Genomic DNA, 27,788 nt, shown 5'->3' on the forward strand with positions numbered 1-27,788 from the left:
ACGGTGGCCGAGATTAGCTGCTCACGGGGACACACACACACACACACACACACACACACACACACACACACACACACACACACACACACACACACACACACACACACACACACACACACACACACACACACACACACGGACGGAGTGCACATACCCCCCATGCCTTCGGCCTGGTGGAGACAACAAATGGCCTCTTTAGGCCTAAATGTTTCCATTTTAAGTCAACATAACAAATAATTTCATATGAATTGGGGCGAGTCATCCGGATATCTCGCCCCACAGCGTGGATATCTCGCCCCAAAGCACGGATATGTTTATTTGACCTTATTTATCATATTAGAACATTTAGAATCAATGTTGTTTGTCAAAGGAGAACATTTAGAACCAGTTTTGTTGTTGTTGGTCAAATGACAATTATGCATGGTTAATGAATGGCTCACCCCCTCTATTGTTCTGGAAAGGTGTTCCATTCCTCCATTGTTTACTGAAAGAGAGAGAGAGAGAGAGAGAGAGAGAGAGAGAGGGAGAGAGAGAGACTACTAGGCCAGTCAATCTAAGATTTGATTTGATCCAAAATAAATTGCAATTAATGAAGCTTATAGATCGGCTATTTTCACTTCTTCTTAAACATTTTGTTTTCTAATTTATGGAACCAATAAATAAAGGGACCCATAAAAATGTGTCCGTGACCCACAAATGGGTCCCGACCCAGTGTTTGGGAAACAGTGCTTATGTGGAGGAGTTTTCAGTCACGTGATCTTAACTTCGCCCAATGACAACACGGATGAGATTGTGTTGGCGGAAGTTATCGCAGCCGGCTCCTTGTCTTTTTTGTTGGACTTTTTCTGCACAAAAAGTAATTACATTACTACAGATACCGTTATTAATTCAGGCCAGGGCCGAGTGGTGTTCCGAACGATTACCCTTAACTTTCACCAGTCTGGTGGTATACATAGCTGGCCTTCATCTGACCACAGATATGTCAAAAAAACGAACGAAATGGGACACGACTGATGAGTCCAAGAAGCTGCCTATCTATCAGCATAAGAGCCAACTAGTTGATGCTGTGAGAGACAGTCCCTTCTTAGTGGTGACAGGAGAGACTGGCAGTGGGAAAACCACACAACTGCCACAATACTTATATCGAGCAGGTAAGGATTGATTGATTGAAAAACGTATTAACAGTTTGCAGAATGGGTACAGAGAGTTCAAGGAAAGTATAAGTTAGTCAATAGTCTCAAATTCAATACAAAATAAAAACCAGAAAAAGCACTAAGACTTAATTGTTTACAAAAGGGTCCTCAATCCTCTCTGACAGAAATGGTCATCCATGTGTTAGTTTGGTCATGGGGTGTGGCGGTGACCCCTGTAATTAATGGTCGCCATAGATTTGATTACTTGCATTGTACCACTACCCACTCAGATTTATTATTATTGTTATTAGACTGCTACCCCCTGTGGAATGATACTAACTATGATCTCTATTAGGATTTTGCAAAGATGGCAAAATTGCCATCACTCAACCCAGGCGAGTGGCAGCTATTACAGTGGCCCAGAGGGTAGCGCAGGAAATGCAATGCAGTCTTGGTAGAGAGGTTGGCTATCAAGTACGCTTTGACGACTGTACAACACAGGTGAGGAACAAATAAGGTACTTTTATGTAATGTATACACATCATATCTTATGTAAACGTGATGTCTTTCTGACTATTATGATTGCATGTCATAATTGTCATTTTCAGGACACAGTATTGAAATACCTGACCGATGGATGTTTGCTCAGAGAAGTCCTGGCAGATCCTGGTCTTTCTCAGTACAGTGTGGTGATTTTGGACGAAGCCCATGAACGAAGCCTCAACACGGTGAGTTTGTTGTTGCTTATGTGCAAACAAAGTATGTCTGCCTTCTTCTGAATAAAGGTCATGTTCTGCTACGTACATGGTTTTTGATTGATTGATTGATTTATTAACAGTTTGCGGAATTACAGTACATTTCAAGTACAACTCAATACAAAAACTGTTAACAGTGAGTGGACGACCAATAGGACCAATAGGGCCCACCATTTTCAATTCATCAAACATTTAGAGACGTACGAATATATAAACTATATAGTAAAAAAGAAATCATCATATGAGGTAAAAAGGGAAAAGAAACATATACAGTGAGGGGAAACAGGGGTGGGTGGGGGATTCAGATTTTACGGGGGCCAGTTTCGAATTGCAGCCGTCCGTAGGTGCCCTTTGAGAGCAGTTTTGAAGGAGTCACTTACACACAGTGTGTAGGTGAAGGATTGTTTACTGGGGCCAGTTCTGACTGAGTGAATGTCAAACTAGTAGACTAGAATTGTTAGTGTTACAAAGTCACCTACATTTTAAAAATATATAAATAAAACCGTTTTTCTCTCTCGAGAATTCACATAGTAAAACATTTTGGATGGTCTTATGATGCAGTTCAAAAAGGCAACATCACAGAAAACACAACAAGGGAACAATAATAGCAATCTGATTCTCAAGAGAGAGACAACTAAATCTGTGTTGTACTGATTTCTTTTTACAGGATATTCTGTTGGGTTTGTTGAAGAAAACCTTTTCCAACCCCAGTAAGGACATTAAAGGCCGCTCACTCCCGCTAAGGGTTGTAGTGATGTCAGCCACGTTGGAGACAGACAAGCTTTCAGCCTTCCTGGACAACTGTCCTGTCTTCACTATTCCTGGGAGGACCTTTCCTGTCATCTGCAGGTTTGGCAGTGCCATAGGCCCCAAAGACTTGGACAACTCTGTCTATGTGAAAGAGGTGGGTTGACGGGTTGTGTTTTGTTTTTGTATTATTTATTTGTTTTTATTTTGAGTATCATGATATGAAGATTTATTCACTTTCGATTTTGAACTTCTTGAGCAAGAAAAAAAGATAAGGTCTGAAATTAGCTCCAAAGCTTACAATATTTATTAAGGTTCCTTACAACATAGTTCACATGACGTTTCGAGCCTCCCGGCTCTTCATCAAACGGAATCAGATCAGAACTTCTTGAGCAACACATCTGAGACACCTGAGAAGAAGTGTTGTTTTGCGAGAAATGCATAGTTCGTTTTTCTTTCTTATTTGAAGTAAATATGACCTTTATTTAACCATTAACAAAATACATTGAGACAAAGTCTGTTTGGCAAGTATGCACTGGCCAAGAGGCAGACATGTTACACAGGTTCACATGCTTAAGAAAATACACTACAAAAACAAACATACTGTACTGTACTAATCTGGAATATCTCTGTATCCGTGTGTTGCACCCATGTATTACTGGTAATACATATAACCTCTTTTGGCTTAAAAGGTTGTGAAGGTGGCCCTTGATGTGCATACCAGCGAAATGGCTGGGGACATTCTGGTGTTTTTAACAGGTAAGCCACTGATAGAGAGTCCTTAGATACTGAATAACAAGATTGCACTGTACAAAAACCTGATATTAATCCAATATGCAAAAACGATAAAAAATGTTTTACAGGCCAGGCTGAGATTGAGAAGGCTTGTGACATACTGTATGATAAAGCAGAGTCCATTGACTACCGATATGATGTACAGGACCAAACCGTGGAGGGCCTTCTTATTTTGCCCCTATATGGATCTATGCCCACTGGTAAGTAAGATTTTCAACCACTGCTAAACAATGTTCTAAACAAGTATTTATTTGTTGCGCCACCATTATGATGAAATTTACTCTGACAAAACTGACTATTTGTACCGTCCGTTAACACCAGATCAGCAAAGGCAGATCTTTCAGGCACCCCCTCCAGGTATAAGGAAGTGTGTAGTAGCCACCAACATTGCAGCCACATCTCTCACCATCAATGGGATAAAGTGAGAAAAAGCTTTTGGTTACGTCGTTGGCTTTCCTGCATGTATCACAAAGCATCAAATTAATAAATATCTGATCTAAGCTGATGTTATATTGTTTATTGTTCTCATCCAACTACATCTTTGCTCTCCGTACAGGTACATTGTTGACAGTGGATTTGTAAAACAGCTCAATCACAACTCAAGGGTTGGCATGGATATTTTGGAGGTGGTGCCTATTGCAAAGTGAGTATGGGGACTTCATAGAATCATACATTATTATTCGGCTAAGCGATTATTACAGCTGTGGTTCTCAAACGTTTTCATGCCAAGGACCTCCACATTTGTGTGTGATTAGGAGTGAAGCTCAGCAGAGAGCAGGCCGAGCCGGGAGAACCTCGGCTGGGAAATGCTTTCGGATATACACACAGGAATTCTGGGATAAATGCATGCTTGAATACACGGTCCCAGAGATCCAGAGGACCAGCCTTTCCGCAGTAATACTCACACTCAAGTGTCTGGGAGTACATGATGTCATCAGGTATATGGGCATCCATTCCATTTGTTGTGTACACTAGTGGCTAGTGTACACTGTAACAATTACGTCAGGAGATTCATATTTCTTCTGATGTAACACTCAACATGGATCTTGTGTGTATCTTGTGATTACTTCCACTGAATGCTGTCTTAAGGTTCCCATACCTGGACCGCCCAGAAGAGAGGTTTATTCTGGACGCTCTAAAACAGCTCTATCAGTGTGATGCAATTGACAGGTAAGAAAGTGACCCTGCATATGGACATAAATATAAAACCCTTTGAAACCTACAGTGAAATTCTGCATGTACAGCTATGACTATGTCGACCTATCTATCATGCCATCATGCCATGTTGTTCACAGATCTAATACTTGGTTAAATTGAGTTGATCATCTTTTGCGTGGTGTGTTTGTCTGTACTCTGTAGGAGAGGTGTAGTGACCCGTCTGGGAGAGCTGATGGTGGAGTTCCCTCTTCAGCCAGGGCTCACCAGGGCTTTGCTCAAGGCTGCGTCTTTTGGCTGTGAGAACCTGCTCCTCCCCGTGGCATCCATGCTGTCTGTGGAGAACATCTTCATTCGACCAGGTCAGCAACTTGTGTCTACCACATGTGCCCAGTGGTGTAATGGTGATTTTTTTTTCATGGTATGGTATTTTAATGACGTCACATGCCCAGAGTAGAGCGTCGCAGTCCCGCCCCCTTTCATGACGACGACAGGCCCAGGAAATAATTCCCCATGTACAACACTTTTTTTTGCTGTTTTTCTTCTTTGTAATTATTTGTTCGGCCCAAAATATTGCGTTTGTTGTCATGATTTGTCGCGATCCGAGTTGGCTTTGTTCAAGGCTTACAGATCTTTAAATAAATACTTTTTGAAATGTCTATGGGAAAAATACATGGGGAATTATGTCCTGGGCCTGTCGTCGTCATGAAAGGGGGCGGGACTGCGACGCTCTATAGAGACCTTGTGGTCAAGTACTAGTGATAAAATATGACCCAGTAAGGTGTGTGAGTGCAAGGCAAATGCAATGACGAAGGTGGAGGAGAGTTTATCGAGGTGGGATTTCAGTCCATATTGATGTTACTCTGTCACTCTCTGTAGGCCACCCCGAGAAGCAGAAGGAGGCAGACGAGAAACACAAGCAGCTGGCAGCCAAGTCAGGCAGTATCAATGACTTTGCCCTGCTGCTGAGTGTGTTCCAGCAGTGCAAAGACAGGTACAGTACTTTTCAGATTACAAATATTTATTTACAACAAAAAGCACAAGCAGAAGGTGCAACAAGAGAACATAGTTTTTTTGTGGTATGAAATTAGATGCCATACCCTGAAGAAGGCATTTTGTTGCCGAAACGTTGGTCATAATAAAAGCTTTTTTTTTGCATCGTCACTACGAGCTGTGCGACCACTCGTTGCCAATCTTTTGCATATCACGCCCCATTATTTATTCTCCATTTGGTGGTCACCATTTGATGAGATTTATCCTCTCAGACCCAAAACTAAAGAATATGTTGTTGTAAATAATTAAAAACCCAACTAGATATTTTCTTCCTTTTTTTATTCTACAGTGATGCCCCCTCAGCGTGGTGTAAGGACAACTGGATCCACTGGAGGGCGCTGAAGTCTGCCTTCAGTGTGGAGACCCAGCTGAGAGATATCCTCTTGAGACTCCAACAGGTCACTGAGAGAGAGAGCTGTCATGTGTTATACCTGAAGCCTGTCCTGGACGAAAGTCTCCAGACGTAAAATGGATGATGATGATGAACATAATTGAATGGACGTGTCATTTTCTTTTCAGAAGAGAGATTTCCCTGTAGAGTTGTTCAACGGGGATAAGAGTGAACTCTTCAGACGTTGCCTCTGCGCGGGATACTTCACTAATGTTGCTAGAAGGTATTGTACATGTTTACATTTAAATTATTCACATTTAGAGATTTTCATTTAGTTGCTTTTTTATACTGTGACCTTATATATAATATATATATATATATACATACACACACACACCCTTTCGTGTATGTATACATTTGCTCCATCACTCTAGGTCTATTGGAAAGGTGTTTTGCACAATGGACGGCCACGGATCCATGGTTCACATTCATCCATCATCGTCGGTAAACATTTTCAATTTTTTAAGGGATTGTGACATACAAAAAAAAACGTTTTTGTAAATTTTCTTAATTCTTTTAAGTTTTCTGAGCTCCGTTGAACCCAAAAAAACCTGAACTTTTAACTTTCAGTAGATTTTCTGTGCTCTGGGGTTTTCTGGCTCAAACAAGTGCTATCCCATATATGACATAGGAATCTGATTACCAGGCAAACAGAAAATGTGTTATTTATTCATATGTTCCAATGTTTAATGCCAAAAACACAATTATATTGTTTTATATCACAACTTCACAAGTATGTGTGACAATTAATCGTCAACTTAAATTTGTAATCGTGACAGCCCTATATACCGGTACATGCATAGATCATATTACAGCACATTTTGAAGCACTAAGCAGGTGTTGGCCATTGAGCATAATCTGTGCAGTCTTACTCTTAATGGCCTTGTGTGGGCAGCGGTGGCCGAACGGTTTGCGGAGCGGTCTTGATATCGGAAAGTCGCTAGTTCGTATCCCCGGACCGGCTCGTTAAAATTACCACCGCTGAAGTACCCTTGAGCAAGGCATTGAACCCCTACCATGAAATGTTCTATGAGCAGGGCCTGGCTGTAAACAAGTTCTTGAGCTTAGTCCAGTTACCCTGGTTAAATATAGTAACTTTGCTTTGCTCTGTTGTTTCTCATTTTGTCATCGAAGCTGTTTGACCATGAAGGAGAGCTGAACTGGGTCATTTTCCACGATGTGCTGGTGACCTCGCGTGTGTACATCCGTACCGTGTGCCCCATCCGTTACGACTGGGTAAAGGACCTGTTGCCCAAACTTCACGAGGTGGACGTCTATGAACTGAGCAGTGTGGCGAGGGAGGAGGTGACCGATGAAGAGATCGCTAAATGGGAGACCAGAGAGGCAGCAAAAAGACCTACAGGTTTTTCCCCCATTTAATCAGTGATTTCAGATTGCAATGGGATTGGTCCCTTTGTGACTACAGACTACCCATATGCTTTGGATAAAAAACCTCAGGGTTCCCACGCCATGAATTTCCTGGAAATATTTTGAAATTAGAAAATGAAGAAATAATAATAATAAAACAAACATTTTCCAGTCCTGGGAAAGGTGTGGAATTTATCAAAGGTCCTGGAATAAATATTAGTATATACATTGTTTTTATCTACTGATAAAAAACATTTCCCAAAACATTATGTAACAGAAGTCGTTTTCCACCGAACGGGCTGCGTGATTGCAGCCTAATGTGTGCCGGACGTGACATTAAGAATAAATCTACAAGCGCACAAGGTGCTGCAGCGTGATCCTATGCCCTGGGATAGGTTTTGCCCAAAATTTGGAATTTAATTATGCCATTCTATATTCTATGCTTTATTTGGGCATTGCACATTGGTCTAAGAGACTGGAAATTGGGTTAAATATTCTGGAAAGGTTTTGGAAATTCTTTGATAAAAATGTGTGGGAACCCTCACCCTGTAAAAGGATATTCATGCATCGTCTGTATGTAGTGTTTGAATCAATTTAAGAAAGAGATTAGCTGTATCTCCATATATTATAGTGGCTATAAGTCATGCCCTAATTATGGTGTAATAAATAATGTTTCTTTTGACAGAGGTGTCGGCCGAGGATGCTGCGAGGAAACTGGAGAAGCGAAACGATGAGAGCGCCGTCAGTGACGCCCGCGCTCGGTATCTGCAGCGAAAGCACGAGAGACAACAACAATCCAAACCACAGTGAAATTTTGAATGTAAAACAACAGCCGCATCATGGGGGAAGCAAGGACCAAGTGCAAAATCATATTGCAATTTTGACATTTTGAATGGTATACCAGGTTATTTTTTCAATAAATATCTTTTTATATACATTTTACTCTATTGGTTGTTTCGTAATCCTTCCACTAAAACAGGTCACAGTAGATCAGTGGTTCTCAACCTGTGGTCCGGGGACCACCAGTGGTCCTTGAAGGGATTCCAGGTGGTCCCCAGCTAGATGATGGAGTTGGTAACCAAATGGACCCTTATAGATCTTTAACTCTTGAGAGCGTAAAATGAAACCAAATGGACCTGTACATGTTCATTTGGGTTCATTTTACGCTCTCAAGAGTTAAATTATTGTTAAACATCTGTATTACCTAATTTACAAGAAATCTACACAATTAGAGAATGTAGAAGAATTGTTATTTTGATCGTTTTCCTGTTATCTCTCCACATCAATACAGCATGGAATTGTGGTAAACATATTCTAAGTCTTGGGTCTGAGAGGTAGTATATTTATTTATTTTATATATATGTATTAATTTAATCCTATTTATAAATCCACAGTAGGGCCGCCTTAATCATATGGATGTTCATGTGCAGTCAATAGACGTATATTATCTATCTATGCAGTCAGTGGTCCCCCATGGTGGTCCCTCATGGTGGTCCCTCACTCACGCACTGGCCTTGTATTCACTTCACTGTACGTCATGTCCTGTTTGTGTGTGCGTATGTTCAGTGTTGCCATGTCCGCCTATTGTAAGCGCCTTTTGGGCTTTTGAGTGGTGCAACTTTGCAACCACTATAGACAGCTATGTGTGTCCCTGGGTGACTCCCTGGGTCTGTCCCTGGCTGGGTGGCTGGGTCTGTCCGAGCACGAAAATAGCGTTATAGCGTTTGTTCACCACCAAGTGTCACTGTTGCACAGCCTAACACACACACGAAGTCCAGGTATGAGGGCTTGTACAGTACATACAGCACAAGTACAGTACGGGTCTGATTTTTCTGTATTTTGGGGGGCTTGTTAACCTTGTTTCATAATTGTGTTTGAACCAGTGATTCTCAAACATTTTCATGTTGTCAAGAACCCCCCACATAATTATGTATTTGTCTGCAGACAAGTGGTGTTAAAATGTATTAAAAAGCTTACACGAATAACACGATTACATTTTTTTTCTTCGAGTGCTATAGCCAGTGGCTATAGCACCACTCAAAAATAAAATGTAATCGTGGATGTGGGTGTCCCTGCCTGTGTCCGTCCGAGCACGGAAATACGTTTGTTGACCACCAAGTGTTACTGTTGCGCAGCCTAACACACACACACAGGCCAGGGAGGAGGGCTTGCCTTGTACAGTACACGTACAGTAGGATACACTGCAGTACAGTCAGTACAGTACAGTACTACAGCACGAGTAGGCCTACACAGCACCACTCAGTTCAAACGGGTCTAATTTTTTTTATTGAAAGTAGATGTACAAGCTTGTAGATCTGCTATTTTCACACATTCATCACAGCCCTTGTGAAACTAGTGTGAAGCAAGCTTCTTCAATCTGGCGGAGTCATGTTATAGCGTAGTCCAGTGGTTTTCAACCTTTTTCATTCCTTTTATTTATTGGGCATTTGAGCCACAGACCACCGTTTGAGAAGATTTACCACTGGGTTTGTTTTGATAGACCCGGTTGCTTGTCCGTCCCCCCCCCCCCAACATCTGGCAACACTGCGTATGTTGCTGTTGTGTGAAGCTTCGGATGGACGGATGGCCTAACACGACGCGCTAAGCAGGCGGCCAACAACAACCACATAATAAAGGGAATAAAAGAGGCAAAAAAATAAAATACAGACATTTAAACGGTCTGGGAATATATATATATATTTTTACGTTGTTGGAAATAATCAAGTCTGAGTACCAGTCTATTGTATTATTCCCCTGCTGCTACATTGTTGCAAAGGAGCACTGCAGCAACAACAGAAGACGGACGCGCACGCCGCCGTTCGTGTGTGTGTGGGAAGAAGATCAAAGCTTGTGTGATCATTGACAGAGATCAATACACACAGGCTGGCTGGAATTCGAGAACCGCTAGAAGGAAACATCTCTTTTCTGGAGCATTTACTACCACTTTGATCTTCTCAACAAACACCACGATAACTACAAAGGCTTTATTAGTCGAGGTAAGAGTTAGAGGAGAAACCCATGTGGTGGTACACCAGATTCGGTGACCTAGTCAATGATGTGACCTGACGTCAGTCAGAAGTAACTGTTTTCCAATTATTATTATTATTTGGGGCTAATTGATGATTTTGAACAAAATGATGTTTAACGAAAATAGTCCACCATAGAGTTACATTATAAACGGTGTGAAACTGCATATCGGCGACCTCTGGAGTCACCGGATTCTGTAGTTCGCCGACGTCCGTGTAATGTCGCTAGCCCTGGTCTGGCTAGCATTTAGCTAGTAGGAGAGACCTAATGCTTTCATTGCTTTGGTCTTTTGTGTGTGTGTGTGGTCCATGTCTACTCCTTACACACACTGCTGTCAATTTGTATATCGTCACAATTAACGCATAGGGTCTTGCGTTTGAGTTATTGCAACATTTTGGCATCTCGATTGGTGCTCGTCTTTACTAAGAATTTAGAAATAACGTAAACAAATAATTTGTCAAAACAATTAACTGTATCTGGCATTCTGGCCAATGGCCATGACGTCTAACGTTTTTGATTACTAATATGGTTATTGACTATGATCATGGTCAACTTGGTCCTTGCATGTTTCTATATGGTTAGGTTACTAATTGGTTGATTGAAAATGTTCTTAACAGTTTGTAGAATTGGTACAGTTCAAGGAAAGTACAGGTCAATCAATACCAAATCTGCTAAGAGGATAAAACCAGAAAAGGCACCACGACGTGTTTACATCAGGGTCCTCTAAAGTTAAACACACTGACGGTTCTATTAGTGGCTGAAATCATAGGTTCCACTTTAATGATTGGCCCCAAGAAGAACCAACCGCCAGTTATCAGCTTAGCCACTGCACTGGCATCAGTACCAGACCTGGCTGTGTGGATGCATCATGTCATAAAATAGCTTCAAACAAAAGGGTAAGGTTAATATAGATAGATTTTCTATCTATCTAAACAAAACAGTTCAAACAGACAGACTATGTGATCCTCCCGTCGTGGCAGTATGCACCACACTATAATATTTGAGGTGCGCTAGCCCCTCCTATGTCCAGCTTTGAGGCTTTGTGTAAACAAACATTGTCCTAACACAAACATTGAAGAATGCCATTGATATTGAATGGCCAGCTTTGAGTGTTTGTCCCAACTCAAACATTAAATGACATTGACAATGAAAGGCCAGTTTTGAGTGTTTGTGTAAACACAAACGCTGCGTAAACACAAACATTGAAGACGAAGGTGAGGAGGACGGAAATTCGGATTGGCCGGAATGAGATTATGTAGAATTTCTATATAACACCTGGTTAGAATAACAAAGACCATACTCTGTCTGACTGTATAAGGAAACCACCAAGGCCATTCCTTTCAGTCAAATAGACTTTTGAGCTTGCCGCCCATTGCAGGCATTTTGCTGACCATATTGGACCTTTGCCTGGTGTCACTGAGACTAAAGGTGAGCTTCAGGTCCAGGACAGGTGGTGGTACTGTGACTGTTGTTTAGATAAGGGTGAAACAACCGCTTATGAAGTCAGCCAGTACCATGTTTTCTCAAAGCAATCTTACGGAAGCAGTACTGCACAAGTGCACATGCGGACGGAGGTTGACTGGACAGTCTTTTGAGGGGTGCTAGCCCCTCCTATAAGCAGTTATAGTGTTGATTCTGTCTGAACCAGGGGGGCAGTCAGCCAGATATTTCGTGAAGCCTCATTTGAAATCGGTAGTTCATATAATGGCCTGTTGTGGCGCTGGACTGGACCCAAAAAGCCCCATAGCTCCATAGAGGCCCATGTATTTTGGCCCAACTTCACCTAGACTGTATTACCTTAATAAACATGGTCATGAATACTTTCTTCTTCCAGTCACTAGTTTAAAGTCTCATTTCTAATGTCATAATATTATTTTTGGAAAATTATGGTCCCATTAATTTAAAAAATGACCATAAAGAAAAAAAACCATCGCGTATGTTCTGAGGGGCGTGGCTACCGTTACAGTCTATGATCGGGATTCCCCTCCCACTCGAGTCAAAATAAAAACCAACGGAGAAGAAGGGGGGAAGTCCCGCCTCGTTGTCTGGGCAGCCAATGGCCAGCTGGTCCAAAACGGAGCCAGCCAATGGCCAGCTGGTACCAAACGGATCTAGAAAGATGGCGACTTACAATGCAGGAATAACAGGCTTCATTTTACGTCCATGTTAGACCCGGCGAACGCTTTGTCCATATTCTTTACAGTCTATGGTCTGAACACAAACATGAAATGCCATTGACATTGATGATGGATGGAGAATTTACACTGTATGTGTCTGAGCAAATCGGCATATTATGTCGGTGGGAATCCTTGGCCAATAAGGGACCACCATTCTTGATGGGGATCCCAAACCCATTTTGGGCGGGAACCCCTTTTGGTGTTTTAAACATTGTTATAATTTAGCTATTGAAAAATAGCAGATCTACAAGCTCATAGCGCACCACCGAGTCGCGCGCTACGAGCTTGTAGGTCTGCTATTTTTGAAAAGTCCTGAAAATATTTATTTCAGAAAAATTGAGGATTTAGAAGAATTCTTTTAAATTTCGAGGTCAGGCCTAAATGGGTTAAGAATGGACTAAAGACCCACCTTTTTAAGAAAGCATTTCCTGAAACATGTTTTACCTGGTCTTTTAGCTTAGCCATGTTGGGTCCCATGATATTACTGATCACGCTTCGTTATGCCTATGATGTTGCTCAATGCTTACACTTCTTTTATTGTATTTTATTTTTTGCCATCTTTGTAGCACTTGGAGATTTGTGAGAATGTAAAGCACTTTATAAATAAAACGCATTATTACTATTATTGATGATGTACGATGATTAGAGCGCCCCTCACTTTACACAGGTGTGTACATTTTTTAAATTTAAGCCTTTTTTAAACAATTGTTTAACCCCTATCTAAATTTGTTACGTGCCTATCCTAACTTTATCATCTGTAGCCAGCCAGAAATACCTTTACTTTTTGGAAACGATACTGTGAAGAGGCTTTAGTTTTCGCCACTGTTTTTGGACGGCTCAACCCCCGTTCTCCTGATGCAGGGATATCCTGACACGGAACCTCATCTCGGTGCTAATGCGTAGATATGAGGTTCCAAACATTGTGTCTCTTTGTTGTTGTCTACTAGGCCCTTGATTGGTCAAACTTGGATGCACAATTTAAGAGACGGTTAAATGGTGCATTTGTATAGCATAGCACTTTTATCTAGGATAACAGCGCTATGCTATACAAATTAGCTATACAAATTAAAGTACTTAGCCGATTTGCCCTTTCTGCCACACGGAGACAGCGCTTTAGGGTACCGGTTCTTTTTAAAACCAGCTCCCAGAGTGAAGACGCTACTTTTTCGTCTCTGTGTGTACAGCGAATTCCGCCTATTTGCTGAAACGGTGACGCCAAAGTCCCCATATCCCCTCCAAATTAACCTCATGTCACCAGGCTTTCCACCTCCAAAAAAACTGTTGCAGGTTTATGACAAGCTTTTCATAACCGCCAGCTCACTGGTATTAATTGCTTAATGGTTATTTATTAATGTGTATATTGTATGTGAATGAATAGTGTTGTTTGACCTGAAAAGCGAAGCCTTTAAATATTGTTTGTGCATTTGTTCTTGAAGTGCTAATGGTTTATTTCACCATAACCACTTGCATAAGTATCACAGCTATTTTATAGTTGCACATAATGTCTATAAATCTCTTCTCTGAAAATTGCTGATCTGCAGCCTGTGAGCTTGTAGATGAGACAGTTTGCACCCACACAGATTTATAATAAACATCCTTCTACCCTAATGGAAAGGGGGTACACAAGCACATGGCCGTTTATCTGTCCTTCTCTTCTACCCTAATGGAAAGGGGGTACACAAGCACATGGCCATTTATCCGTTGGCCTTCTCCTACCAAATCACTCCGTCAGCACAAATCTCTCCATGCACAAAGAATCCTGCACGCCACCCGAATCCATATGCACTACATCGCTTCCCCACAACTGCCATATTTATTTAACGTTTTTGGTCGCGACCCACAGGTTGAGAACCCCTGCTCTAGACCATAGTGCATTTCTGTTATATTTTGTGAAAATATTTGTTAGGTATCTGGTATTAACGGTTTCTGTTGATCTTTTGCCAGGTCTTGTCCAGGGTTTACGTCTGACACACTCAACTGACCTAGCGACAGGACAAACCACACATCCCCTTACCCCTCCAGGACGAACCACACATCCCCTCACCCCTCCACTCTCCCACAGCCCCACCCTGAATCCAGAGAGCGCTCGGCCCCAGCATGAACGAGGTCAGCGTCTTGAGAGAAGGATGGCTCCACAAGAGAGGTGCGACGCATTTGTTCAAGCATCAATCATTTCAGTTTGCTACTTTGCTTTACTGTGAACTGTATTCCTAATCTTGCATTCTCTTCTGAGATTTTAGACATGCACTATACCGGTTTAATCCCATTAAGACCTGGAACGCATCTGTGTCACTTTAGCTTCGAACCATTATTTTTATACTCTAGCTATTGAAAAATAGCAGATATACAAGCTGGTCTATAATGCTTGTTTTATTCTGAGTGATTTTGAATGAGTGTCGGGTATACTATGGTCAGTAGCAGGGGATGTAAAGATCAACTGATAACAATCAGAAATAAGAGTGTGATCATTCATGTTGCAGATACATTGATACACAAATCCCTTGATCATCTAATTCTACCATGGACCAAAGATGTATTTGATATAAAATTATTATTGGTTCACCAAAGCTTTGCAGTTAATTCTACTTTAGTATTACAGTAACTAGCCTGTGGCGGAACACTCACTGAAAGCTCAGCGTTTATAAGTCATGACATTCTTGACTTGTTGCAAAAGAATGCCTCTCATTTGCAATAGCCTACGTCTCATTTTGCATTTACCTTTTTTTATGAGAGCGCTGCAAGGTAAACAATCAAGCCGGCACTAATTTACAGCACACCATCAAATCAATAGTTTGGATTGGAAGCTGTGGGTGATGCCTGCCTGTACAATGCAAATACGCAAGATACAAAGATCTAACGCCTTCCAATTTCAAGCCACAACTCGGCAACATCTAATGTCTGAATAATGGTTAGTTGTGTGCTATTTCATAGTGGAATTTGTTAAAAACTGGGATAACAAAACTATGGAATGCACTTCCCATTGCAATCAGAACTGCAGACTCACTCCCAATCTTCCGCCGTAGTGTGAAAACCCACCTCTTCAGACTCCATCTTAGCACGTAGCACTTGCCCTAGCCTTGACGACCTTACAGGCATATGCATAGGCTCAACTTACCGTATATAACTCAAAGGGACACTTCACCCTTTGGGGTTGTTTTCCACACATCATTTAAATAAGATCTGGTTGCCAAAACCAGATCTTATTTTAATGATGTGTGGGAAACAACCCCCGGGAAAAAAACCTGGGGTTTTTATGTGGGTAATATGTGTGTTTTTTGTTGTTGTTGATATTTTAGTATTTCAAAGTGTCCATGATGTCATGGACACTGGGCACACTTCCTTCCTGGACTACAATTCCCATAATGCTTTGGTGAACTGCTCCTCCTTGTGGATAGGGGGAGGGCTGTCTTACTGAGACAGGAAGTATATTAAAAGTTTTGCACACGTATTCATGACTTTTCAAAAATAGCAGTTCTACTAGAGCTATGCACTTCATCTGCTATTTTTCAGCAGCTAAAGTGTCAAATAATGGTTAAAAGTGGTTAAAGCTATAAGGTGACACAGATTCGTCCCCGGGTCTAAATGGGTTAATCCGGGCCTGCTCACATCATATCCTCCATGTCCATTTCACCAGGTGAATACATTAAAACATGGAGGCCTCGCTACTTCATCTTAAAGAGTGATGGATCCTTTATCGGCTACAAGGAGAAGCCTGAGATTGCCGGTGACCACAATCTCCCACCGCTCAACAATTTCTCTGTTGCAGGTTAGTTGGTCCCCCTCTGTGGGCTTTAATTTAATTCTGTGTACTGTTATGAGTTTCTTTTTTATCCCACGATTTTGTGACCCATTTTTTCACCCAGTGTCGATTATCTAATAATCCTGGGCTCTACACTGCCTCCGCCAACCAAGGGAGAGCAACGGACTGACCTCATGTTTCCTTCAGTATAGTTAGAGGGCAAGTAAGCTTTAAGGCATATTTGTCTTGCCAGCGATCCTTTTAAACAAAGAAAGATAAATCCCCTTTGGGATTAAACAAGTGAAAATGTGTCCATTAACATTATCCAAATTAATTCATTTTTTTACATTCTGGAAAGAAATAGCCATTTTTATGTTTAGCTGCGCACTGCCCACTCTTCCTGCACCATTTTGCAACGTGAAATGCCTTTTCCATTTTGATTCTGTCTTGTCATATGTTCCATGTGAAAAATAATGATGCCACATCTCTGTTTTCAACTTGTGACAGCTAGCTGATGCTTTTATTGTGAAGACAAAAGTTTCTGAACGTGTCATCCTCCATATTTCCGCGTGGTGAAAATAGCCAATCTACAAGCTCACGTGTTGCGGAGGCGACACATTGTGAGCTTGAAGATCAGCTATTTTTTAGCATGCATCACGTCGTACGGCGAAGCATAAGTCAGGCTTCACTGGCTACATAGTCAGTCAGACACACATGGCTCCTCCATGCAAAATAAATGGGGACAGTAGATCGCGACACGGTATTGATAAGCTTCTGTTCTGTTGCCGCATATCATGAAAGCAAGCAGGGTGCACTGTTAAACGCTGGTTGAGCAAGTGGCTGTTGACCTGGCCTTGTGCATAATGCGTGTCTGTGGCCGTGCACATGCATACGTACATCAGTCTCGCTCAGGGTTGGTGCTCTGGGTTTGCAGCACCACTCTTACCATTCGCTGCTATGCTTGTGTTTAATATTACACACACCAGGCGGACTAGTTTGCCCTTTTAGCAACAAAATCCTGGTTCCTATCGCTCCCTCTCCTTTCTTTCAGCTTTTCTCTCTGCGTGGCAGGAGGAGGAAGTAACTATGGTAGCCCACGGGGTGGTGTGAGAGAGATTTACCGTAAATACCCTAGTTAATGAAAAACAGTTTTCAATTTTGGGGACACAGGGAGAACATGCAAACTCCACATGCATGCATACTCCATACTGTTATGAGTTTTTGCCGCAGTGAGATGCCCTTTAGTAGCTCCGTCCTAATAGAGCGTGTGTGTGTTGTGCTCTGTTCAGCAGAATGTCAGCTGATGAAAACGGAGCGGCCGAGGCCAAACACGTTTGTCATCCGTTGTCTACAGTGGACCACGGTGATAGAGCGCACCTTCCATGTGGACAGCAACGAGGAGAGGTGAGGTTTTTAATGTCATTCTTGTTTCTTCTCCTCATTCTTTTGGTTATTCCCAGGACCACGGGAAGTTATTTACAGTAGGAAGTGCTGAACATTCAGGAGAGGGTGTGCGCACGTTAGCGTACGCTGCAAAATGTACGTGTGCGTGTGCGCGCATCGTGCATGTGCATTTTCACGCAGAAAAGTGGCTTTTACTTTCCTTCCACACGCAAGTTATATGAACAAACTGACTCAAGCAATTAATTAATTGTAAGTAAGGACAATACTAGGACCAAAGCAAGGTTGCGTTAAGTAAGCCATGGGGGACTTCAATGGGCCATTGTACCTTGTACAATATAAGTATAGAGAAATACACTGCAGTATTATTAAGGTCTCCATTAAATCTGATTACGTATTCAACCCCTAACCCCTCACTCTTAGACCTTTGTATATACCCCACTAAACAGTCAAAGATCATACAACTGGTATGGAGTGTTTATAGCCTATTGAATATGACTCTGTGTGTACTTTACTGTTGACCATTTTACAAAAAGCTACCATTTGTTAGCGTTTTATTGTAATTGTCAGGATATTTCGTTTATGGATTTAAACCTTCAACTGATGAACACATCGTAAATTATCTGCTTCTTCGGCTGATGTTTCTGGCGACGTTAAAGTCATGGATGTTTGAAATTTTGCCGTAAAAATCAATCATTCCTCCGAGGACTATTTTCAGATCAATCATCAATGTAGTAAAGCAGTGGTCCTTGAATGGGTTCCAGGCGGTCCCCAGCTAAATGATGGGTCCTTGAATGGGTACCAGGTGGTCCCCAGCTAAATGATCAGATCAATCATCAATGTAGTAAAGCAGTGGTCCTTGGATGGGTACCAGGTGGTCCCCAGCTAAATGATGGAAACCAAATTGACCCGTATTTATCTTGACCTCTTTGAGAGTGTAAGCATATATATGTTTTTATCATTATATCTCCTAATGGTACCAACATCAATACAGCGTGGAATTGTGGACAAAATCTTATCCAACGACAACAAATTATTCTAAGTTTTGGGTCTGAGAGGCTAAATCTCATAAAATAAATAAATAATGGTCCTTTTGATATGAAGCGGGTTGAAAACCACTGTAGTAACTAATAATAATAATAATAATAGATTTTATTTATAACGCACTCCACATTTGAAACAAATCTCAAAGTGCTACAGGCAGAAAAAATTAAGATACGAATAAAAATAAAAAACTAATGAAACTAACTCGTTGTGTTGTCAGGGAGGAGTGGATGCGATCCATCCAGACTGTAGTAATGAATGAAACTAACTCGTTGTGTTGTCAGGGAGGAGTGGATGCGATCCATCCAGACTAACTAACTCGTTGTGTTGTCAGGGAGGAGTGGATGCGATCCATCCAGACTAACTAACTCGTTGTGTTGTCAGGGAGTAGTGGATGCGAGCCATCCAGACTAACTAACTCGTTGTGTTGTCAGTAGGGCTGACCCAAAAAAATCGATTAATCGATGTTCAATCGATACGCACGGGAATCGATTTTTAAATTTTGAATCGAATAGTCATTTAAAAAAAAGCGGCCGCTTTTGGTCCGCGAGACGGCCCCGTTTGGTCCGCGAGCCATGCTCGCGCCTCGCAGCACCGCAACGCCTCCTCCCCTCTCGGCTCACTCGTGGTGGTAACAACAAGGAAGTCAACACACACACACACACACACACACACACACAGCAGCCTGCACTCATGCCGCCACAAAAGAAATCTAAAGTGTGGTTGCATTTTAGAATATGCAAGGAGAACAAAGAACACATATGGGATGGCCCAAGTGGGGCGAAAAATCCGCGGCGAAAAATCTGCGGCGAATCACGCATGGGACAGGGGAAACACCAAAAAAAGCACCAGTCCTGGAGCTCCAGGCGCGCTAATTTGAGCCGCGGTCATCCACACTTTTCTACCCCAAGAAAGAGCCTCGTCGGAAGGGTCTGAGAGCGGCGTAGACCGCGGCGCAAATTAGCGCGCCTGGAGCTCCAGGACTGGTGCTTTTTTTGGTGTTTTCACATCTGAGTTTCAATCGGAAGAGAAGCTTTGATTATAGGCTATATATTTTATTTTTTTGAGAGGTAATGCCTGCGTCAGGCAGTTGACTTGTTTTATTATGCCTAATTATTTGTGCGTCACTGCTTTCATGAAGGCTTATCGTTTAAAATAAATGATACCAATCCAAGCATGACTTTCTCTCCGCTATAACGTTGTTTAAACCAAAGAGTCACTGCTCGCATCGCGCCGCGCCTCGCATCGCGCACGCACGCACCCCCCCCCCCCCCCCCCCCCCGTTGGGTTTCGAAGCGTCGAAGTTCGATACAAATTAATATCGATTAATCGATCATTAAAAACGTAATCGAAGGTCAGCCCTAGTTGTCAGGGAGGAGTGGATGCGAGCCATCCAGACTAACTAACTTGTTGTGTTGTCAGGGAGGAGTGGATGAGAGCCATCCAGACAGTGGGTTAATGAAACTAACTCGTTGTGTTGTCAGGGAGGAGTGGATGAGAGCCATCCAGACAGTGGGTTAATGAAACTAACTCGTTGTGTTGTCAGGGAGGAGTGGATGAGAGCCATCCAGACGGTGGGTTAATGAAACTAACTCGTTGTGTTGTCAGGGAGGAGTGGATGAGAGTCATCCAGACGGTGGGTTAATGAAACTAACTTGTTGTGTTGTCAGGGAGGAGTGGATGAGAGCCATCCAGACGGTGGGTTAATGAAACGAACTCGTTGTGTTGTCAGGGAGGAGTGGATGAGAGCCATCCAGACAGTGGGTTAATGAAACTAACTCGTTGTGTTGTCAGGGAGGAGTGGATGAGAGCCATCCAGACGGTGGGTTAATGAAACTAACTCGTTGTGTTGTCAGGGAGGAGTGGATGAGAGCCATCCAGACAGTGGGTTAATGAAACTAACTCGTTGTGTTGTCAGGGAGGAGTGGATGAGAGCCATCCAGACGGTGGGTTAATGAAACTAACTCGTTGTGTTGTCAGGGAGGAGTGGATGAGAGCCATCCAGACGGTGGGTTAATGAAACTAACTCGTTGTGTTGTCAGGGAGGAGTGGATGAGAGCCATCCAGACGGTGGGTTAATGAAACTAACTCGTTGTGTTGTCAGGGAGGAGTGGATGAGAGCCATCCAGACGGTGGCCAACGGCCTGAAGAGCCAGCAGCAGGACGAGGAGCCCATGGAGATCAAGTTTGGCTCGCCCAGCGACAGCAGCGGAGCCGAGGAGATGGAGGTCGCCATGTCCAAGTCACGCGCCTCCAAAGTGGTCAGTGTCTGTCGTCTGTCCATCACACCTTCAGTAACGGCTCAAATGTTTTGTGTATTTCAAACTATCAAGTTCGGCTCGCCCAGTGACAGCAGGGCGAGCCGAAAACGGAAAACTGATTTCAGAAACCAAAAGTAAATTATCTAATGTAATCCTGGGCGCTACACTTCCTCTGCCGACCTTGGGGGTAGCGGACTGACCTCATGCTTCCTTCCTCCTATGCATGAGGAGTCCAAGCTGCTTCTTTTCACCTGACAGGGGAGAGTTTCCCCGGCTGCACTGTTAAATGTAGCCCGTACGTGTTCAGCCCGGCCCGACCCAAAGGTCCCGAGGGGCTCGGGCTGCTAGATGTGTCATCTTAATCCAGGCATCTCTCTCTCCTTGTCCCTCCAGACCATGAGTGACTTTGACTACCTGAAGCTATTAGGCAAGGGCACGTTTGGCAAAGTGATCCTTGTCAAGGAGAAGGCCACTGGGATGTACTATGCCATGAAAATACTCCGCAAAGAAGTCATCATTGCCAAAGTGAGTGCTCATTTCAACATCACACGGGAGAATTCACATTGAGCAAGACTCCCTAATTGCTCCCGATGTGCAGGTTGCTGCCTTGCATGGTTTCCTCCGCCATCGGTGTGTGAATGGGTGAATCTACGTAAAGCACCTTGGATAAAAGCGCTATATAACTGCACTATTTACCATTTACCGCTACTCTGTTTGTATAATACTAGGATGAGGTGGCGCACACAGTTACAGAGAGCAGAGTTCTACAAAATACGAGGCATCCATTCCTGACGGTAAGTTACCAACTCCTGGGCAGCTTTGTTCTCCAGTCCAGTGGTTCCCAAAGTGGGGTCTGGGGACCCCTAGGGAGTTCCAGGGTTTACCCAGCTAAATGATAGTTAGGAATAGGAACCAACTAACTCAGAGAGGGTACACATGGAACCAAATGGAGCCGTTAGGGTCCATTTGGGTCCATTTGTACACACTCTGAGTTAAATTAGATTTTACAATTTACATTGCGGTCCCAGAGATAGAAATGCCATATGCCTATTCAGGTCAAACCGGGGGCTCTTGAAATGAAAATGGTTGCTAGAACCATAAAGCTCTTCTCTTTTTTTTGTTTTCTAATCATTTTTATCCCACGATTTTGTAACCCATTTTTCACCCCTGTGTCAATTATCTAATGTGATCCTGGGCTCTACACACCCTCCGCCAACCTGGGGAGAGCAACATGCCTCCTTCATGCCTGAGTGTCCAAGTTGCTCCTTTACACCTGACAGGGGGGAGTTTCCCTGGTTGGACGTAGCGCGTGGAAGGAACACGTTATTCCAACCAGTTCCATTCCCCTCCATCAGGCGCCCCGGCTGGCCAGGGGGAGGCAGTTAAAGCTCTTCTCTTATTGGGGTCCTTGACATATATTTTCAAATGTGGGGGTCCGCAGGCTAATGAGTATCATTTTGGTGGTCCTTGACATGAAAAAGTTTGAGATTGTGAACCACTGCTCCAGTCCATTGTTTGAATCAAAGAAGTTCCATCTCAAATGAACTGATGCCAACTATTTGTTTTGTCCACTCCTTCCTTAGACACTAAAATATGCCTTCCAAACACATGACCGGCTATGCTTTGTGATGGAGTATGCAAATGGTGGGGAGGTGAGTTCTAACCCTTTATTCTATTGTCTTTCTTGTTGCGAACGCAGTGATTGCGAACACAATGAGCACTAACTATGAGACCCTGCAGATCATGTCTGTGTGTGTCTGTCTGTCCCGCTGTTACACCACCCGCCCGCCACCAGAGGGCGCAGCTGTATCACACAAAACGCATGCACGCACTCACACACACACACACACACAACATAACTTTAAAAAAACTTAAATTAAAAAAAATAACTTAACTTAAAATGAAAAAGAAAAAACTTAAAAAACACGTCAAGGAAATCATAACAACGATGTATGCGACTACATGCGTGTTGACATGTATGACCTTTTGAGAAGGTGGTCACTCGGTTCCTCCTCATCCTTGTCTCTTTGTTTTTCTCTCTCTGCAGCTCTTCTTTCACTTATCCCGAGATAGAGTGTTCACAGAAGACCGGGCGCGGTTTTATGGTGCCGAGATAGTGTCTGCACTGGAATACCTACACTCACGCAATGTAGTTTACAGGGACCTAAAGGTAAGGAGATAGTGTCTGCACTGGAATACCTACACTCACGCAATGTAGTTTACAGGGACCTAAAGGTAAGGAGATAGTGTCTGCACTGGAATACCTACACTCACGCAATGTAGTTTACAGGGACCTAAAGTTAACAAGATAGTGTCTGCACTGGAATACCTACACTCACGCAATGTAGTTTACAGGGACCTACACTGTCCACTGGCTGGTGTGGACAAGAACATCAGCTAAATGTTGTAAAGTGTAAAGTTAATCTTGTTTCCTTCTTCAGCTGGAGAACCTAATGCTGGACAAGGATGGGCACATAAAGATAACGGACTTTGGCCTGTGTAAAGAAGGCATCACGGACGGCGCCACCATGAAAACCTTCTGTGGAACCCCAGAATACCTGGCCCCAGAGGTAATTTACCAACTTCCATAACCCCAGAATACCAGCTCAGTGGCCTTGTGGTTGGTGTGTCCGCCCTGAGACTGGGAGGTCGGGGTTCAATCCCCGACCGGGTCATACTAAAAACTCAAACAAAATTGTAACTTGTTTTTTACTTGGTATTTGTCTCACATACATTCCCTTCCATTCCTACCCTACCAGGTGCTGGAAGACAACGACTATGGCCGGGCGGTGGACTGGTGGGGTCTGGGCGTGGTCATGTACGAGATGATGTGTGGCCGCTTGCCTTTCTACAACCAGGACCACGAGCGCCTGTTCGAGCTCATCCTCATGGAGGAGATCCGCTTCCCCAAGAACCTGGCCCCGGAGGCCAAGGCCCTGCTGGCAGGCCTGTTAAAGAAGGACCCCAAGCAGAGGTATGTGGCGATAGATAAGCAAGGACAGATGGTTATTGATTGATAATTGATAACCCTGCCAGCACCCCTACTACACTGTAAAAGGAATGTCAGCCAGTGGACAGTTGAAGTTCTGACATGATTGTATTGTTTTTAGGCATTATTAGACATTTTTAAAGTGGGGGTGCAATGGCTTTTTTTGGGCATTTTATGCCTGAAACGGAAGACTGTGTGTTTCTGAACCAATCGGAGCGTTGCATCCCTTCAGACTATGGGACGTTAGTAGCTCCGCTACACAATGTTTGTTTACAAGTGAGACAGACGGACAGCTCAGCATCTTTGCTACCACGTGGCTTATTTTTAAGTTTAACCTATAATGTTTTCAGATACATATTTTAGCATGCTGATTACGTTTAAATGAGTAATACACTGTCTGGATGTCATCTTGAATGAGATTAGAAATCTGATCAAAATCAGCAGTGTTTGACAGAACGTGCAGCAATGGGAATCAAACGGGTGAATTAATCAAGATTCTTCGGGCCGTGTTATGGGTGTTTTGGGTGTTAACACTGGTGGCATTCACTGTTTTCAGGCTTGGAGGCAGCGCAGAAGATGCCAAAGAAGTGATGACTCACAAGTTCTTCATTACCATCAACTGGCAGGATGTTGTGGACAGAAAGGTGAGGATATCAATCATTGAACAGAGAGAGTTCAAGGAAATTACACGAAATCCACTTCATAACCCGCCAACTACTTGCTGTCCAAACGTGATGTGCAGTGTCCAGTAACACTTCATGCGAGTCCTGTATGTCCATTTTAAATGTTGGTGATCCTTTGTGCATCTTTACATGTTCACGCTGAAGCATGTTCCTTGATGGAACCTCACGCTTGGTAATAATATGTTTATGATTTTCCTAGAGTTATGATTTCATATTTAACTAACTTTCACCCGTCCCGGTAGCTTATTCCACCCTTCAAGCCCCAGGTGACGTCAGAGACGGACACACGTTACTTCGATGACGAGTTCACTGCACAGACCATTACCGTCACACCTCCGGACAAGTGTAAGCACATCCGCTTTTTCCTGAGACGGTAGCATTATAAATGAGGCTTTAAGTAACCAATAAACTTCATGCATTCCTTCTGTGTCCTCCAGATGACAGCATAGACCCAGAGGATTCAGACCAGCGTACGCACTTCCCCCAGTTCTCCTACTCCGCCAGCATACGGGAGTGACCGTTCAAACACTCAAAACAAACAAGCAGGCAGGCGTAACACCTTCACAACCACGTTCCTCTACACACACACACACACACACACACACACTTGCACTGCTGGGGAATCTGAATGACACAACCACAAACTGGCACAAGACACATTTTCCCATCAGTCTTTTTACACACACACACACAACTCGCGCAGTCATACACAAGAAAGCAAATTAAATGCACGCCAGGAGATCAACGTGAAGATGATGAGACATGGACCGCAGCAGAGCATGACAAGGAAACAAGCGGTGAATGACCTGAGCTCAGCAGGTTTGTGTGTGGAGAGACCGGTGGCTTTGTCTCTCGACTCCCACCAGGGCTGGCTTATACAGTATGCCCTGTCTGTTTACAGGGACCTGTCACACTACTCTGGGGCTCCCCACATCTATCCCTCGACCTCACCATAACCAGGTTATGCCAGCAGAGTACCATGTTTCCACCAGCTGGGACCCATGCTTCACACCACCTAATGCTCACACACAAGATGCCCATGCGCATACAAACGGACATATTGCCAACACACCAACCAACCCTTGCATAGACTGCATTGCGTACAAACCTACTTGATAGAATTTTAAAAAGGTTGAATCAAATTTGAAAAAAAGATTTATTTTTCTTTTGGTGGGGGGGGGGGGGGATTGATTGTTACGGTTTTAAATAGAAAGCCATATTTCTGCAATTTATTTTCCTTTCCTTTTTTTTATTATTATTTTTACAAGTGCTCTTTCTGGAACTTGCTGTTACAAATCAAGTGTGGGACTGTTCCAACAGAGTGGAAAAGAGGCAGTGGCAGAATGAAACCATGGGTAGAGAAAGTGGACGAAAACTAAAGGAGAGAGAGAGAGCCCTTTCTCCAATTGCACTGTGTGTTGGTTGGTTTGAATGACGGTTTGAATGTGTGCACGCGTAAGACTGCGAGAGAATGTAAGAACAACCCATTTGAATCTTGACCATCCATTTGCTGTTTGTTAGATTTTTTTAGTTTTTCCATTTCTGAACGTTGGTGAGTAAAGGTGTCATTGTAGGGGAACAATTTAACAAAAAAGGAAGAGGACTCGAGTTAATGGAGTTGAGTTAGCTTAGGTTTGTTAGGTCTGGTATTGATACCAGTAAGTAAGGAGGGTAAAGCTCATATTTATGCTTCATCGCTTGACTTTTATTGTCGCTTGCCAAAAAGAATAAATCTTGATCTTTTCGGCAAGTGACGGTGTGAATCGGGCATAAGAATAATAGAGTTGACCCCTGTGGGGAAAACGGCCAGTCCAGGTAACCACAGCTATTTAATATCTTTGTTCCATTGGTTGTCACTTCCTGCGTGAGCCAGGAGTATATTTTGGTTATTTTTAATAAGCATTTGAATGTTCCCGTATTTAAAGAATGGAAGAAAAGGTTCAATCGTTGATTTCATTTTTATTGTGATGAGGCCAAAATTTGACTGAAGTGGTGGATATTTGCCAGTTCAATGATTCCACTTGTAATGTTATTTGGTTTTGTGTTTTCTTTAAAATCCTGTGTTTGAGTGCATAAATCTGCGAAGTCCTTTTATTCGGGGCTAAAGCCTGATAATTGTATGCTTTCCTGCACGCCGATGTCCTACACTGAAAAATAATGTGTGAGCTTTTTCGGCTGTTTTCGGGGCGCGACACGCACACACCCAAATATAACTCTTAAGTTAAAGAGTAGGCCAGAGTCCCCCTCAGTGTATAATGGAGTACACTATCAGTCACTTTTGTTTTCTTATTTTAATGCTCATGTTGACACGAGCTTAATTACTCCATATTGCTGGAAGCTCATCATTCTTTTTTCTTTTTTTTGTTTCTCTCCCTTTCAGTCCACGTATTCCTTTGGAATACGCGTTGTATTGTTTTAAAAGTATATATATTATATTAAAAACTATATATATATATATATATATATATATATAGATAGTTTTTAAACATGTTTGCTTTTTTTAAGTTCTTCATTTTGGGGTTTCCGTGAGGATTGTTTGTTTAGTCAGCGTAACACCCTTATCACCAAATGCAACTCTTTGATTTTGTAAATTGTTTGAAATGATTGTTATTATGGGGAGACCTATGAGCAGCCTTTATAAACCAATGTACCGTTTCCTCAAAGAAATTATAACTGAGGCTTCGGGAATGGTTTAAAAAGGCTTTACGTTTTAAATGACATTGAAGATGAGATGAACCTGCACACTGGAAACATTAATATATTCCATTGTATTAACATGTCCTTCCTCATTTAAAGAAAATGTGTTGCTATCAATGCTTTCAGCATCTCAGACTCGTATAAATTATTTTCTTTGCAGCACCTTCTTGGCTTCCTCCAAAGTATTTGATTTTTGCTACACTTGCTTTTTCTTTTCGATTATTCAAACTAAATTGAATTCAAATCTTAAGTCCATAATCTTTATGTAATGTTGATTTTTAAACATTCGGTTTAACAAATGAGATATATTAAATAGGGTTTAGATTGGATTACTGAAAAGTAAATTACTGCAAAGGCCTTCAAGGCTATAGCT

General features: G+C 42.6%; 2 protein-coding genes across 4 annotated transcripts; both read left to right on the forward strand.

The window, feature by feature from the left end:
* Nucleotides 1-758: 758 nt before the first annotated feature.
* Nucleotides 759-8,288, forward strand: dhx40 (DEAH (Asp-Glu-Ala-His) box polypeptide 40). 2 transcript variants are annotated; one of them, XM_083772556.1, is made up of 17 exons: nt 759-1,151; nt 1,489-1,634; nt 1,742-1,861; nt 2,556-2,792; nt 3,328-3,394; nt 3,499-3,630; nt 3,752-3,851; nt 3,987-4,073; nt 4,186-4,368; nt 4,520-4,600; nt 4,790-4,947; nt 5,465-5,579; nt 5,928-6,036; nt 6,158-6,252; nt 6,404-6,473; nt 7,164-7,392; nt 8,083-8,288. In XM_083772556.1, exons 1-17 carry the CDS (start codon nt 773-775, stop codon nt 8,205-8,207), a joined length of 2,433 nt encoding a protein of 810 aa, XP_083628682.1. In that variant the 5' UTR covers nt 759-772; the 3' UTR covers nt 8,208-8,288. The 2 variants fall into 2 exon arrangements, with proteins under 2 accessions (XP_083628682.1, XP_083628683.1); XM_083772557.1 differs by having other exon boundaries at nt 759-1,634.
* Nucleotides 8,289-9,972: 1,684 nt separating this feature from the next.
* LOC310864745 (RAC-beta serine/threonine-protein kinase) lies at nt 9,973-27,579 on the forward strand. Of its 2 annotated transcripts, none has more exons than XM_083773479.1 (14): nt 9,973-10,393; nt 14,546-14,744; nt 16,236-16,367; nt 17,630-17,744; nt 20,890-21,046; nt 21,440-21,571; nt 21,775-21,840; nt 22,630-22,698; nt 23,094-23,216; nt 23,488-23,616; nt 23,806-24,020; nt 24,592-24,679; nt 24,961-25,063; nt 25,156-27,579. In XM_083773479.1, the coding sequence occupies exons 2-14, from the start codon at nt 14,699-14,701 to the stop codon at nt 25,233-25,235; spliced, it is 1,455 nt and encodes a 484-aa protein (XP_083629605.1). In that variant the 5' UTR covers nt 9,973-10,393; nt 14,546-14,698; the 3' UTR covers nt 25,236-27,579. The 2 variants fall into 2 exon arrangements, with proteins under 2 accessions (XP_083629605.1, XP_083629606.1); XM_083773480.1 differs by having other exon boundaries at nt 17,633-17,744.
* The last annotated feature ends 209 nt before the right edge of the window (nt 27,580-27,788 follow it).

The sequence above is a fragment of the Protomyctophum parallelum genome (genome assembly GCF_964188405.1).
Source record: "Protomyctophum parallelum genome assembly, chromosome: 9".
Classification (NCBI taxonomy): domain Eukaryota; kingdom Metazoa; phylum Chordata; class Actinopteri; order Myctophiformes; family Myctophidae; genus Protomyctophum; species Protomyctophum parallelum.

Bases quoted from the DNA above. Each gene is read 5' to 3' on its own strand.
- dhx40 (XM_083772556.1), top strand. From the start codon at position 773: ATGACAACACGGATGAGATTGTGTTGGCGGAAGTTATCGCAGCCGGCT. The intron at 4,601-4,789 runs GTAAGAAAGTGA...TGTACTCTGTAG, and splicing joins CAGTGTGATGCAATTGACAG to GAGAGGTGTAGTGACCCGTC. The intron at 6,253-6,403 runs GTATTGTACATG...CCATCACTCTAG, and splicing joins TTCACTAATGTTGCTAGAAG to GTCTATTGGAAAGGTGTTTT.
- LOC310864745 (XM_083773479.1), top strand. From the start codon at position 14,699: ATGAACGAGGTCAGCGTCTTGAGAGAAGGATGGCTCCACAAGAGAG. The intron at 21,841-22,629 runs GTAAGTTACCAA...CTCCTTCCTTAG, and splicing joins CGAGGCATCCATTCCTGACG to ACACTAAAATATGCCTTCCA. The intron at 23,217-23,487 runs GTAAGGAGATAG...TTCCTTCTTCAG, and splicing joins TAGTTTACAGGGACCTAAAG to CTGGAGAACCTAATGCTGGA.